At 38.3% G+C, this 13,522-nt stretch overlaps 1 protein-coding gene across 2 annotated transcripts in view; it reads right to left on the reverse strand.

The window, feature by feature from the left end:
- Nucleotides 1-13,522, reverse strand: part of LARP4B (La ribonucleoprotein 4B) — a 55,844-nt gene that overhangs the window by 15,164 nt on the left and 27,158 nt on the right. For both annotated transcript variants that reach the window (XM_059839952.1, XM_059839942.1), the window contains 8 exons: nucleotides 9,888-10,035; nucleotides 9,535-9,696; nucleotides 7,419-7,500; nucleotides 6,838-6,974; nucleotides 5,417-5,520; nucleotides 3,552-3,662; nucleotides 2,982-3,035; nucleotides 2,434-2,643 (listed from right to left, as the gene is read on the reverse strand). In XM_059839952.1, the coding sequence (XP_059695935.1) occupies nucleotides 2,434-2,643; nucleotides 2,982-3,035; nucleotides 3,552-3,662; nucleotides 5,417-5,520; nucleotides 6,838-6,974; nucleotides 7,419-7,500; nucleotides 9,535-9,696; nucleotides 9,888-10,035 (1,008 nt within the window). The remainder of the gene's footprint in view (nucleotides 1-2,433; nucleotides 2,644-2,981; nucleotides 3,036-3,551; nucleotides 3,663-5,416; nucleotides 5,521-6,837; nucleotides 6,975-7,418; nucleotides 7,501-9,534; nucleotides 9,697-9,887; nucleotides 10,036-13,522) is intronic.

Raw genomic sequence — 13,522 nt, forward strand, 5'->3', positions numbered from 1 at the left:
CACTGTCTTCTTGTCTGAAAAAACAACATTGGCAAAACATTTTCTGGGGTGGGTGCATACTAATGTCTTGTAGTAACAAGATGCCTCAAAACCTGAAGCATGTTCAAATTTCTCCAACCTCACTAGCACACTTTTGTCTTTTTTATTTAAATGTGTGAGTTTCATTTAAGGAATGTTACTGTTAGCACCAGCAAATGTTTGCTTGCATTTTTCCCCTGAAAATAACTACAATGCAGAACAAAAAAAATCCTCTCTACATTCTATTAAGCTTTGAGAAACAGCTGGGATTAAGACCATTTGCTATAAAGGTACATTTAAACTTGAAAAAGGTTTGTTGTGCAAGTTAAATCACTAATCAATGGAAAACAAAACACCAAAACTATCATATCAAACTACTGCTAGCCTAACCTAGCATGTAGTACAGCAAACGCTACCTCAGGCTTCACAAAAAGGACATTAAAGAAAACCTGTAACAAAGCTCCTTGAGGAACAAAGTTTCATCAAAATAATGCTTTGAAGTGTTTCTGGTTTAAGAGTTACAACAAGAATGCTGCAAAATTCCATCAAAGCTAGTAAGCAACCACTGAACCTGAAAAATGGGAAGACTCTGAACATATCAGGGACCCTAGCAATAATCAACTCTTCTTTTTTTATAATGATGTGTGATCCTTTTGGAGGAAAAAAAAATTTTCCCCCCATTTTCCAATAATACTTAAAGCATTCACAGAAGTCAACTGGTTCAAATATACTTTCTTTTCAAATTTTTTTTTTCCAAACAGGAAAAACTAGATGTTTTCTCAAATATGATTTAAGTACATGATGAAGAATGAGGCAGTTTTAGAATCCTGAGTACATGTGTTGCCATATTCAAGTTTCAGAACTAAAATGGTATTAACCACATGACTGGGGTATTCAATCTCAAATTAGAGATGAGAGAGAGTAGAGTTTATGTTGAAGCAGAACAGAGAAACTTTGCTGTATTTTCACACAAGTCTCTATATGCAAACTGCAACCCTGTCTCATGAAAATTATTGCTGTGTCATGGTTCCTCATGGTCCCTGTTCTCCTCAAGTGATTTCTATTCAAATATAGCTCTTCCTACAAAAGAATCAAGAAACATCATGTTACAGTCATGTACATAAAATGCAGCTAGCCAATGAAAATACACTGCAGAACAGTGAAAAGCAAAGCACAGACAGTCGATTTCCCATTTTGACTAAGAAAAGTTTGACATCTTCAATGCTAGCAAACTCATCAAGTCTTCCCCAAAGGATAGGACTAGTAAGCTTTCTTGGATACAGAAAGTTACAGGATAACACAAGCTAGATACACAGTATGATGTGCTTGAACCTGTGGCTTATTAATCTTTGTCTTTTTATTATTCCCATCCAGCTCCTTCAGTATCCCAGAGCAAGACTGTGCACAGTCAGTCTCAGTTTATCTACAGGCAGATTCAAATTCATTGGTGCTTAACAAGACAGCTTTTTCCCGGAATAACACGGCTCACTGTGTTACCTTGTCTCCTCCACATTCTTCATCCCCCCCCAGAACACCTCCCCCTGCATGGCCTCTGGTTCCCTTCCCTGTGTGTGAAGTGTTTAGCACACCAACTTTTTAATTAGCTGTGGTTCAGTTCAGAGGACGTTTGCTCAAGTTTGTTCAAGGACACTTTAATCCTCTGCCAAAAAAAAACATCTAAAGAACTTCTAATTTTGAGCATTGCTCCCCTCATTTCTTTGAGCCACAAGTAAAAAAGCATCTCCAGAGGGGAGAAAGAGGCTCCAGATAGGAAACCTGAGCCTCCCAGTCATTACAAGAAACTCCACGTATTTGTAGGGTAAAAAAGGCCAACTAAAAGGGGTCAAGGTAATTCTGATGAGACTGTCACAATGCAGAAGACAGAAGCAGCATTGTAGGATACAGCAGATATCTCATTAGAGTATTTAAGGATTTATTGCTACCACCCTAGCTTCAAGCCTTACCAACAGCCTCTTTAAGAAAATAAGTCAAAAAGCAATTTTAAAGTGATTTTTGTAATTAGCAAAAACAATTTCACTTTTCATTGCCAAAAGAGATGTTACCATTGCACAGAAAATATTCTGCTTTAAGAACATGCCAAACAGGGCAATTCAGCCTGTTAACCTACAACCTAACTTCCTGCTAGAAGATCTTAGTATCTTGACAAGTCTTTACTAAGGAATTGCCTAAAAACCTAGAATGCTTAAGAAGAGAATCACACTCCAGTCTGAGATCAGACACAATTTTCAAATAATCCATCTTGTACACCATGGCAAGGATTCTGAAGGACTGTTTTTCAAGAAGAACTGGAATCTTAAACTCCCCTCTTCATGATAGGTACGTTTCCTACACCTCAATAAGAAAACAGTATCAGCTTTGGAAAGAACACAGCTGTTTCACAATCAAGAGACTTACCAATGAAGGGTCAAGGTAGCTGTGTGTGGCTGACCAGGTCTGTGGGCCAATTAAGCTGTACAGTGGGAAGTGCTGCTGGGGACTGTATACTGGAGGGATGTAAAAGGATGTTGTGTAGCGCTGCTGCGTGTAGAGGTTCATATCCAGAGGTCTATATCCATTCTTTGGCAAAAATGTGTTTATAGCTATTGCCTTTGCTTTTATCCTTGCCTGCAAAAGGAGATTAAGATTATTTATTACAGCAGTGTTTCAAATTATATCAGGATGGTTCAAATTAGCAGCTCTCAAACTTTTACTGGATACTTATCAGTCACTGCAGGGACAGCAGAAATGCAACCCTGCTGCCTGATGCTGGGCTGGATATACCACTGCCAGAAATGAGGAAGAGGAGAGCTGAAGTCATATATGCCACATTTCTAAACCCACCTCCAGGTCAAATGGCTGCTAAGATTGGACTACTTAAATTTATATTAGAAATCACAGTGAGCACCACAAAACCCAGAACATACACACACACCCCATCCCTAACACCATAAACCTCTATTTACCTTAATTGGTTTTCCTTGGAAAGTCTTCACTTCTTCTCTAAGGTATCTGTAAGCCTTTATAAAAAAGAAATTGTTAGATTTGTCAAACGTAATTTAAATAAAGGGAACATAAGTTTTGACAGGCTAAGCCCAACAATAATTCTTGGAGTGTCTGCTAATATTACAGTATAGCAAACTCTCGTACATCACCTGCACTTAGCAACATTTAACTTATCATTAAGTGCTTCAGTAGCATTAAAACAGGATTCTAATGGTTATGATTGAAGCATTTCAATGTGTCACCCAAAAAAGTCAACACTCTCAGTACGAGAAAAAAAAAAAAAAAAATCATAGCTTTAGCCAGGAAGCCAGGATATGTGAACGAGATTAAAAAAACCTCTTAAATGTTATGTTTAATAGTTACTGAAAACTGGATATTACCTAAGGGGAAGCATTACTGTTTTTACAGTGTGGGGTATTTTTCTTTTCAAGTTGTTACACATTTGTAATACAGTTTACAACTGGTCAATTCATCCTCCTATAATCTTTATTTACTTTTACATACTAATAAGCTTCAAAAAACAGCATTACCTGCTGTGCATCAGCTTCCGATTCAAATGTGATGAACCAATTGTCATTATAGGCAAACTCACAGTTGATGAACTTAGGCAAATTGTCTCCTTTGAAAAGTGCTTCAACCTCCTGGGGAAAGTGGTTTGATAAGGAGGTGGGGAGGTGAGGGGGTAAGGATGGAGAGAAGAAAACATTAATGTAAAATGCAGAACTCTGACACTATGAGAAAGAAACACAGAAAGCACTGTTGGGCTTACAAAACATAATGGAGTAGTTCAGAACATCTGCAGCAGTGTCAGGTCTCTCCAATCTCCCCCTGGAAGGAATTAAAACTAGCACTATCTAAGGCCACACTGCAAGAGAGGTCTGGCTGGGAGCTATTTAGGCCAGAGAAGACATTTAAATGTGGTATCAAGCACAGCAAGATGTCTCTTTCTCCTGTGTCCCCGAAACCACGGAGCCACATGAAAACCTGTGCATATGGCATGGGACAGGAAAATCCTCCCTTTTCAGCAGAAACCTGCAAGTAAGCTTTGACTCAAATGTCTACAGATTCATGTATCTGAAATAGGGCTTATGTTACCTCAAACATAACTGGCTAGTTTCCACAGAAAAACTAGACCCTGGATTTTTTATTTGTTTTAATTCATTTGCATACTTTTTTGTTTTGTCACAGATCTGAGGTGAGCAGCATCAAAAGGCAACACAACTTGGGAGGCCTTACAGCCTTTGCTGCTTTAATAAAGCCCGACTCTGCTGTGCTAGAAAACATAGGCTACTAAATCTGGTTAGTTAAGTCCAGATTTTTCCAGCACAAAAAATTTAAACACAATGTATAAAACATTGCACTAGAGACCAATTCTTCTGAAAATAAACACTCCTCAGAACTTTGTTGTCAAACATTTAAGAGTGAATATCCAGTGCTAATATATCCAACCTGATGAACTCATGACAGAAAAAAAAATCTGCAATACTAAAACTTAGGCAGTCTTTTTAAGGCTACATGTCATTTGGAAAGCTAGAAGTAGCCACTGTTTTAAAGCTATGTACATAGCACATATCCAACTTCTTTCTTCCAATTCCTTTTAGCATTTTGTTTCATTTTCCTGTTTATTAAGGCCACTTACTTTTTTGTTACCAGTTTCTAACCTGCCGTACTTCTGATTTTTGTATGATGGTTATTAAGAGGAGCAACTCTTTCAGAATCTTTAGTCTTCCTTGTAAAATTAAACAGAAGAGAAACTAAAATATATACCCATCATCAAGAATCTGCACCTTCTCCTTTTTGAAAATTCAAGATGGTTTAATTATGACCCCATAATTTTTTCTAATATTTCCATCAGTCATAGTCCCTGATTCATCGGAATGGCATTAAGCATCTTTCAAAGAATGAAGTTCTCCAGTCTTGCACTCATTCCACAACCCAGAGGAGATCCTTAGTGACTTATTGACACCTCTCACCTCAGCATTATGGAAACGTTTACAAAGCTTTAACTATTTTACTTGAACAAGCTTCAAGGGGCAACAGTGGCATTTTCTAGTCTAAGATTTATCTTCTTTCACGTTTGTCTATTTATCCAAGGATCTGAGCACAAAGTGCATATAAGTAAGACAAAGCCCAAGAAAATGATGTATCTCTACCAAAAACAGCACTATCAGTTTCTCAGCCCTCTGCAGAACTACAGGCTCTACCACAGCCTTGCTACGAGCAACATGCGTCTACCAAAAATATTTCCTATCCAAACAAAGAAAAATAAACTAAGAAGTTCTGTTAGAAACTAACAGTGTAGTAAAAAATGTGATGTGATTATTGAAATCTAAAATAAATCTAACTTTCAAGTCCTAAGGGAAAACTGTTTTTTACTGAACAAGGGAGCACTTACTTCAATGGGAGTAGATTCAGGTACTTCACGTAAAATCACAATACAGCGATTCTGATTTGGCCGAACTTTTTCCCCCTTTTCATCCACTTGAACTAAAGGCAACGCTAAGAGAGAAAAGACAAGAATGCATTTTAGCTGTCAACAAACCTAGGAGCTTTGCACTCTTTTGAGATGCAGAGCCTCCAATATTTTTGAACATTAAGAAACAAGCAGACAATGTTTCTGCTCATCATTTACATGCCTGAAGAACCCTTTCTAGTTTTTTACAAAATTTGTAGCTCTAACCAAATACACTCTGAGCTGAGGTTTTCCATTTATAACTGCATCTCTGCACCCTGTCAATGCCCTTGCAGCTCTCACCAGGTATTCATTCACTTTTCCATCTCTGGTATGCCTCTCTCTTGTTTTGAGCAGACTCAGAAGCACAAAGTTAAGCCAAGGGGTTCTCTTGATCCACCTACTTCCCTTACCTTAACAAGGGATGAAATGCTTCCAGGAGAGAACTCCCAGCACTAGTATAGTTAGTGCCTTTATCCACCATGGAAGCTTCCCACAGAATTCTTCCCAACTGTGCTCTGAGCAAGCTGAAGTTTGCTCTTGCAAAATATAAAACCTTAGAAATGCTCAGTGTGCTCAGCATGACCCCAAACACCACAGTTCTATGATTGGTGCAGCCAAGGCTCCCACTGACTGAGACATACAAAGCAGGTTTTCTCAGTTTCTGAGCAGTGAGTCCAGAAGTGCCTCATTCCTGGTCAGCACACCTAACACATGTATGGGGAAACAGTCCTCTGCATGTTCCAGAAACTTGATGGATGACAGGAGTTGCTGTATTGTTCTTCCAACAAATATCTAAGCCATTGAAATCGACTGTAAGAACTAGGTTTGGCTGACCCAAAGCTCACTTGAGTGAACAAATATTGCTCTGTTGGCCTTATTGTCCTGGTTTAGGTCAGTAGTTGATGCCACCTGTAAGATTCCCCTTGGAATCAACCCCCAGAGTCTTGGCCCATGGGTACTCCATAGAGCTTCCATGACTGATGCAGCTGACTTCTACCCATTCAAGGTTCTCCTTAACAGGGTGAGACTCCTCCATCCCTTTTTCCCCACCTGTCTTTACAGAACAGTCTAGAGATATCCATCATGATCCTCTAGTCATGTGAGTTGTCCCACCACATCCCACAATTTTAAATCATTAATTTTTATGTGCATAGATCATTATTCAATAGCTGGAATACAGAGTAGCTTTGATAAAACCACAGTCCTATAACTGTGATGGTCTAAGATGCTTGGGCTACTTAATGCTCTACAGAAAAATAATGGCATTCTACTGCAATACAGTAAGAGAGATGAAAAATTCAGATTAATAGTTCTACACCAATAACCAAAATGCTTTCTAGCACTGAGGAACTTCTACTTACATCTCAGCACTTCAACAATCAAATCCATATCAGTACTGAGTTTCTTGACATGATCAAGATTTGCTACTGTCATTATTGGCACATACTGATCACTGTCCATCTGTGATATAAGGTACATGTCACTGGCAAGATTTTCTCTGTTGGGAGAAAAAAAAAATAGGGAAATATCATAGACTAACTTTGTCCAATAAACTTAAGACAAAAATTCATCACACAGTAGAAGGCAGATTCCTTCAGCATTTTTGCTAATTAATGAAAATCACTGGCTTAAAGCTTGCTAAATGGCTTAAATTACTCAGTTTTAATTATGACTAGTAAAGATGACAAAAATTCACCTGATCTGTAATTGCTTGCAACTACTCTCATTTCAAACCCATATTTTTGCTAGTTTATGCATTAGGCACAGAGCTTTCAGGTAAGCTTTAAGAGGTACATCAACACAACACTCTGAAATTTGTCTGTTACTTTTTCCAAATTTTCAACCTTTCCACTCAGCTTTAAGTAACAACTAAGAAATGTATTAACATACATCCCAAGCTGTTAGTCATCCTCCAGCTTGGTACATTTAGGTAAATACATACCTAGATAAACAGAATTCCAGTGTCTTTTTCAGTAATTCTCGTAAATCTTCCTGACCTTCTGGCTGCAACTGTTCGTTTCCACCTAATAATTAAAATACTTCAAATTAAAAAGTAGCTCTGCTATATTACACAATATCTATTTTAAACAAGCCATCATGTCTATTACTGACTACATAACTAGTAATGAATTTTCAAATCCAATAGATGTTCATTATGTACTAGTTACCAACCCCTGAAATTGCATGGCAACTTTTTATTTAAGATAGGAAAGAGAAACCATGTCTGACTTGTTAACCTCTGTTCTCCAAATACATAAAAATCTGAAGCACTTTTAGAACAGCTACAAGCACATCTCAAAGTAACAGTGAAGTCATCTGGCTCGTAGATCTGTGCTCCATTCTCAGGAAAGTAACCAATTTCTAGGTGACGAAACCCTGACTAATGCATTGCAAGGGAACAATGCAATGGAGGCCCTCCATACTTCCGGTCTCACTCTAAATTACCAACACATTTATTTCAAGAAGGTTTTCAAAAATATACTTATGAAATATCAGCAGATATCCAATCTACTAACAACAAATCAATTTACCATCTTTTGGTTATGAAGGCAAAACGAATTTTTTCTTATATGTGGAAGTTTAAAAATGATCACATGGAAAACATGAACTTCATGTTCCTTTTAGTTTAGACAAAATATACCAATGTCAGTAGAGAGTAAACTCATTGTGTCAGTGGGAGAAGTGTTTAAAGAGTAGAAGTTTTCTGTGAGTTTTAGAGATTTGCAGAACATTTGGTAGAACATTGTTCATGTAAATATGTATGTATGTAAATACATACATATTTTAGAAGTATTTCACACCAATTACTGTCCTCTACACCCTTCCCTTCACTAACTTTCATCCTTTTACTCAGCTCTCCTTAGCCTTACTTCTTTCTAAAGCAACTTCTAATTTTCTCCCACCACGCTGTCCTCCACGTGTTCAACCAACTCTGATGAAGAGAACACCAACTCCTGAGAAATACATGTATCACGTTCTAACCATATTTCCTTTTATATGCATTTTTAAAAATAATTACTAAAAAATGAACGATCAGATTTCAGACTTGGGACCATGTGTCACTATTCATCAAATGGAACAGACCCGACCTGCTGCTCAGCTCTTCACCCCACCATCGAACTCGTGTTCAAAGTTAACTATTTTGGGCACATAAAGGACACACTGACAAGTTACAGCATTAATCTGAAGAATGCTGTTCCCTTCTAGTGTGTGAGGCACTATTAATACAATTTCCTATTTGCTAACTAGTTACTATTTAATATTCCCCAATATTACCCTTAAGTACAAGAGTCAATGAGAACTTTCAGTTTTCAAATAAAGGCAAAGATGATGCCACAATGATGTCTGGTTTCAGTGGCCTTGATTTGCAGCTATTATGGATGCTATACTGGCAATTTTAAATACTAAATCAGCTAGGCATAATGAACAGACCTGTTGTGAATCTCAAGAAACACCCAGCACATTTTCCTCTACTTCCCATCCCTCATCTCAGTTCAAGTAGTAATCCTACATGCATCTTGCAGACCGTCTGTCCCATTCAATGAAATATAAGCATGGTGAATCTCTAAGCTAGTTTCCAGAAGTTTCTTAAAACATACCATCTGGTATAGACTAGAGCTTCTAATAGTTGCACTAAAGAGAAATTCTGGAAGTTGATTAAATAAGAATGTGAAGAAGTTAATACTAAAATGTTGCTTCTTTTAGCATTTCAAGTCCAAAATGCATCTTTCCCCACATTAACATTACTAAATTGAGACAGAAATTGTAGGTCAATCTCACCTCAGTACCTGACCCAACTAGAAACATACATTTGTTTGATTCTGGGCAGCACCTTCTAAGATTTAAACCAGGAGGAGACTGGTCTCTAAACATGTCCAAGTTTGACTGCAAAACAGACAGGAATTCCTAGGGTCTGTTTAAAGAATGCATATATTGAACGACAAAACTGGTACAGTTCAGGGGGCTTTTTTTGTTTTTCAGATGCTCACTGTTTAACTCAAAATACATGTTTAGTTGGTTTTTAAACTTAGTCCAAGCACACCTTAGCTTTCCCTTACCTGTCTGGGTGGTTTCGTGCATAGACTCATACTCGGAATGATCGAGAGCCAAAGGGTTCATGTCCGCCTGCTCTGAGCCCGGAACGGCCGCGTTCGGCTCCGGCAGCTCCGTCAGCACCGCGCTCTGATGCTTCTTGTCGCCATCGCCATTGGCATCCAGTCCTGCAGCACATGTCACAAACACGCTCAGAAGTGCTCCTTCTAATCACAGTAATGCCACAGTTAAAATTACATCTGAAATAAAGGTGCTTACATACTTGCTTTACATTTTTTACCAGAAAATTAAAATTGAGACAGTGCTGCACCAAAGTTTAACTTCTGCTTGAGCAACAGCCAGAAACTCTTGTTCATACCTTCTTTACAGGAATCTGGAGGCTGGTCAGGTATTTCTTCCCACGTTTTGCTCACGCTACCATCAGTGGCACCACTTGCTTCCAAGTGTAACATATGATTTCCCCACACCTTTGCATTGGGGTTTAACTCAGAAACCTTGGTTGACTCCTGCAAAAAGAAATTGATTATGCATTTCAGGGATGCACAACAGGCATCTGGTGCACAGATACATTCAGTTTCAAATAACAGTATCAGACATACAACTCATGATTTTACTGTCATGGTTTTTCACACCTGAATATATTAACTCTCATAATTACAGTTCCCATAATCATTTCAGGTACAAACACAACTGAACTGTGGTGCACAGTATTCATTTCCCTGATTAAGAACCACCAGAAAAGGCTATCCAAGCAGAGCAAATGACAATAAACATTTCATTCTTAGCCTTTGACAGACTAACTCAGCCTGTACTTGACCTAGACTTCAGACAGTTCTCTAATATACATGTCTTCTTGATGTTGATTATATCACTAATCATATGTTACACTTCTATCTGTAGATCAGTCTAACAGATGTTAGATCTGTATCTATTGTATCTGCAAAATAGTACTTAAAAATAGATCAAGAAAATACAAAAGTACAGGGATTTTTCTGAAATTATATAAACATGTAACAGTTTTAATGAAACATTATAGAAAATTGAAAGCAGTAAGATGTGCATGACAACTTCTGTTACTACATTTAGAGGAGAAACAGAGCATTAGGACAAAAAGAATGAATAACCATATCTAGTTAAATCATGTCAAGATAATCTCTTTTAACCTGGATTGGAAATGGACACATTTAATGATTACATATGGTTATATACAACCATCATGGTCACATCTGTGCTTAAGAGAGATGGCTCTCTGCAGAGCAAACATCTACTACAATACTTTAGAGTAACATGAGACTTTTTTGCCTATGTTTGAGCAAAATGCATTGAATTATTCCACACAAAAAATGTATGTAGAGTGTTTTAATGTAATTACACTGGGAAAGAATATTGCTCATGATAAGACACACTAAAAAAGCTTATTAAAAAATCTGCTTTCTAAATTTAGAGATGCTAGGAACATTACAGTGTTTAAAGACAGGCACTCCAAAATCCCACAAAGCTTTAAATCTTCTTAAACACATGCATTCAAATACTTATTATCACAATGCTTAGAAAATATATCCAGAAAATTTTAAAAACTTCAAAAAATTTTACTTAAACACCTCTCTTGAATGACAGAGAAGACTTACAAAAAGTGGAAATGTTTGACATAACTACTTGCATAGTAAGATTCAAAGATGACAGCAAGATCCATCAGTTTCCATTTTTAATATAAGAAGTTCCCCCAGGAGAGAGCAAACAGCCTCGAGCACAATGCACTGCCCACACTGTAAGTGCTGGGCAAGGTCAGAGCAGCTGTTCCAACACAGCCAGTGAGGGGAACAACTTCAGGGAAGCTCAGCAGGGAAGGGAAAGAAGCAGCAGCTGCTACAGGTTGACTTCTGCAGAGTGGGTAAGGCTGGAGGGGACCACTGGAGGTCATCCAGCCCAACCTCCCTGCCTGAGAAGGGTCACAGAGGAGCTCAGGATTGTGTCCAGACAGTTTCGCTTGTTTCTTAGCCCAGCTAGCCAAGATCCAGCCTAGCTCTTTCCTCTTACTTCTCCTGCAGCCACTCCTCTCTACAGCACTACTCATCTCCAGAAGTGAGGAAAAGATTTCCTAATTGCTACCAAACAAGAGCTTCAGGAAATCCACAAACATTTCTTCCTATACAAAGGTAAAGAGCACTAAGAATGGTTTGTAGCAAGCTTCCTTTCTGCACACTGTTTATCTTAAGTTCAGTTGAAACTGAGAACCTGCAATCAAGTTATTCTGCCAATGACTGAACTTTCACACAAAGTAAATAGAAAAAAAAAAATCAATACTCAGCAAAATTTTTTACTTCTGCATTCTGTACAGCATTCGGTTTTTAAAAGGAAAGGGAGTCATCAGGTTCAGGACAAAATAACATCTATTTAACTAATGAAACCACAGTTTGACTTGGCTTAATCAAACTTCTAGCTTCTGCTTTAAGTTTTAAGAGCAAATCACTTCTGCAGAATACTTACAAGTTCATCTTTATTGTGCCATCCCCACGTACCAGCATATTCCGGTGCTAGCAGCTGATATGGGTATGTTTCCACTGCATATGAAGCACTTGGTAAATTTTCAGGTTCATTCTGGAAGTTTTCATTAACTATACACAGTCTGTCATTCTTCATGGTATCATTAGAAGCTGCATTATTCCATAAAAAGCCCACTAGATATTCACCATTACCGGGAGGAACTGTGTCAGAAAGCAGTTGATTTGTCCAATCAGCATTGCCAGTCTGAAGATTGATGAAATGTGACCACATTTCAGTGTGGGGATTTTGTCTGTCCAGGTCATAGGAGTGCTTCTGGTCACTTGATCCATCTTCCATCAGACCTAACATGCACTGCTCTCTGCTTTGCTGAAATCCTGCTGCACCAGGAGAGGCACTGGGTATTTCATAGGAAGGAGTAGCAGCATATTTGTCTACCTGCTTTGGGTCAACACAAACTCCAAGCTCTTTGTTTGAGAAAATCTTGTGATCTGGCTGCATCTGTTCCCAGCTTGTGGTCAAGTCATTCATCTGAGTATTTAATATGTAACTGGTGTTTTTCAGTTCAGTAGTCTTGGCTTGCAACTGCTCCAAATTCCCCCTGGTAAAAGGTTCTAGATTCTCAGCTGATAAACCAAAACCAGTGAGGCTCTCCTTTGTGTGGATGCTGACATACTGGTTTACTACACCATCCTGTGAAGTACATTCATTTACATCACACATGTTTTTTTCATGAGTTTCTGATCTTTCCTCAGTAAAAGGTCCAAGAGAAATTTGAGTGTTCCCAACTTCTGGCTCTGGACCGGCACAGTGACACAACTCAGGCTCTTCTGCTGGTTTGTCATGCTCATGAGAACACGCATTTTGACACAACACAGGCAAAAAGTTACGGTCTGTCTTTAAGACCTCAGTAGCATCTTCCAGATTTTTAGTGACATCTTTTAATTTTACACTCCTGTACGTACAACTGTCCATGACTGCAGGTACAGTGGAGTCAGAGGGAGCATTCTGACTGTCAGCCAACCCTTCACTGCAATTGAAGATGCCATTATCACAATCAGCAATGTTAGCATCCAGACTCTGTTTTACATTTTCTGCCTTGTTATCAATGGACTCATTTAGCTGACCTTCAAATTTTGTCTGTTTTACAGATTCTACTACATGCCCAGCTATTTTGGTTGACTCAGTCTCTGCACTCCATTGATTTTCGACTGCCTGGAAGGAACATACATCCTGTTGTTCATCTTGTCTGCTGTTCATATCTATTTTATTCATATGCTCACATTCCACAGACACAGAAGAGACACTGGATTTGTTATCTGAATTTGAGTATTTGCATACTTTATTCTCTATTAACTCTTGTGAAATGTGACACTCTAGGCTGTTTTCCTTTAGGAACATTTCATCTGTGCTTGGCTTATGTGCAGGAGATGTCACAGCGCCATCATTTATCCCTGATCTAGTTCTGCTCAAGTTACTAGCTTCCTCAAG

The sequence above is a fragment of the Haemorhous mexicanus genome, chromosome 1 (assembly GCF_027477595.1).
Source record: "Haemorhous mexicanus isolate bHaeMex1 chromosome 1, bHaeMex1.pri, whole genome shotgun sequence".
NCBI lineage: Eukaryota > Metazoa > Chordata > Aves > Passeriformes > Fringillidae > Haemorhous > Haemorhous mexicanus.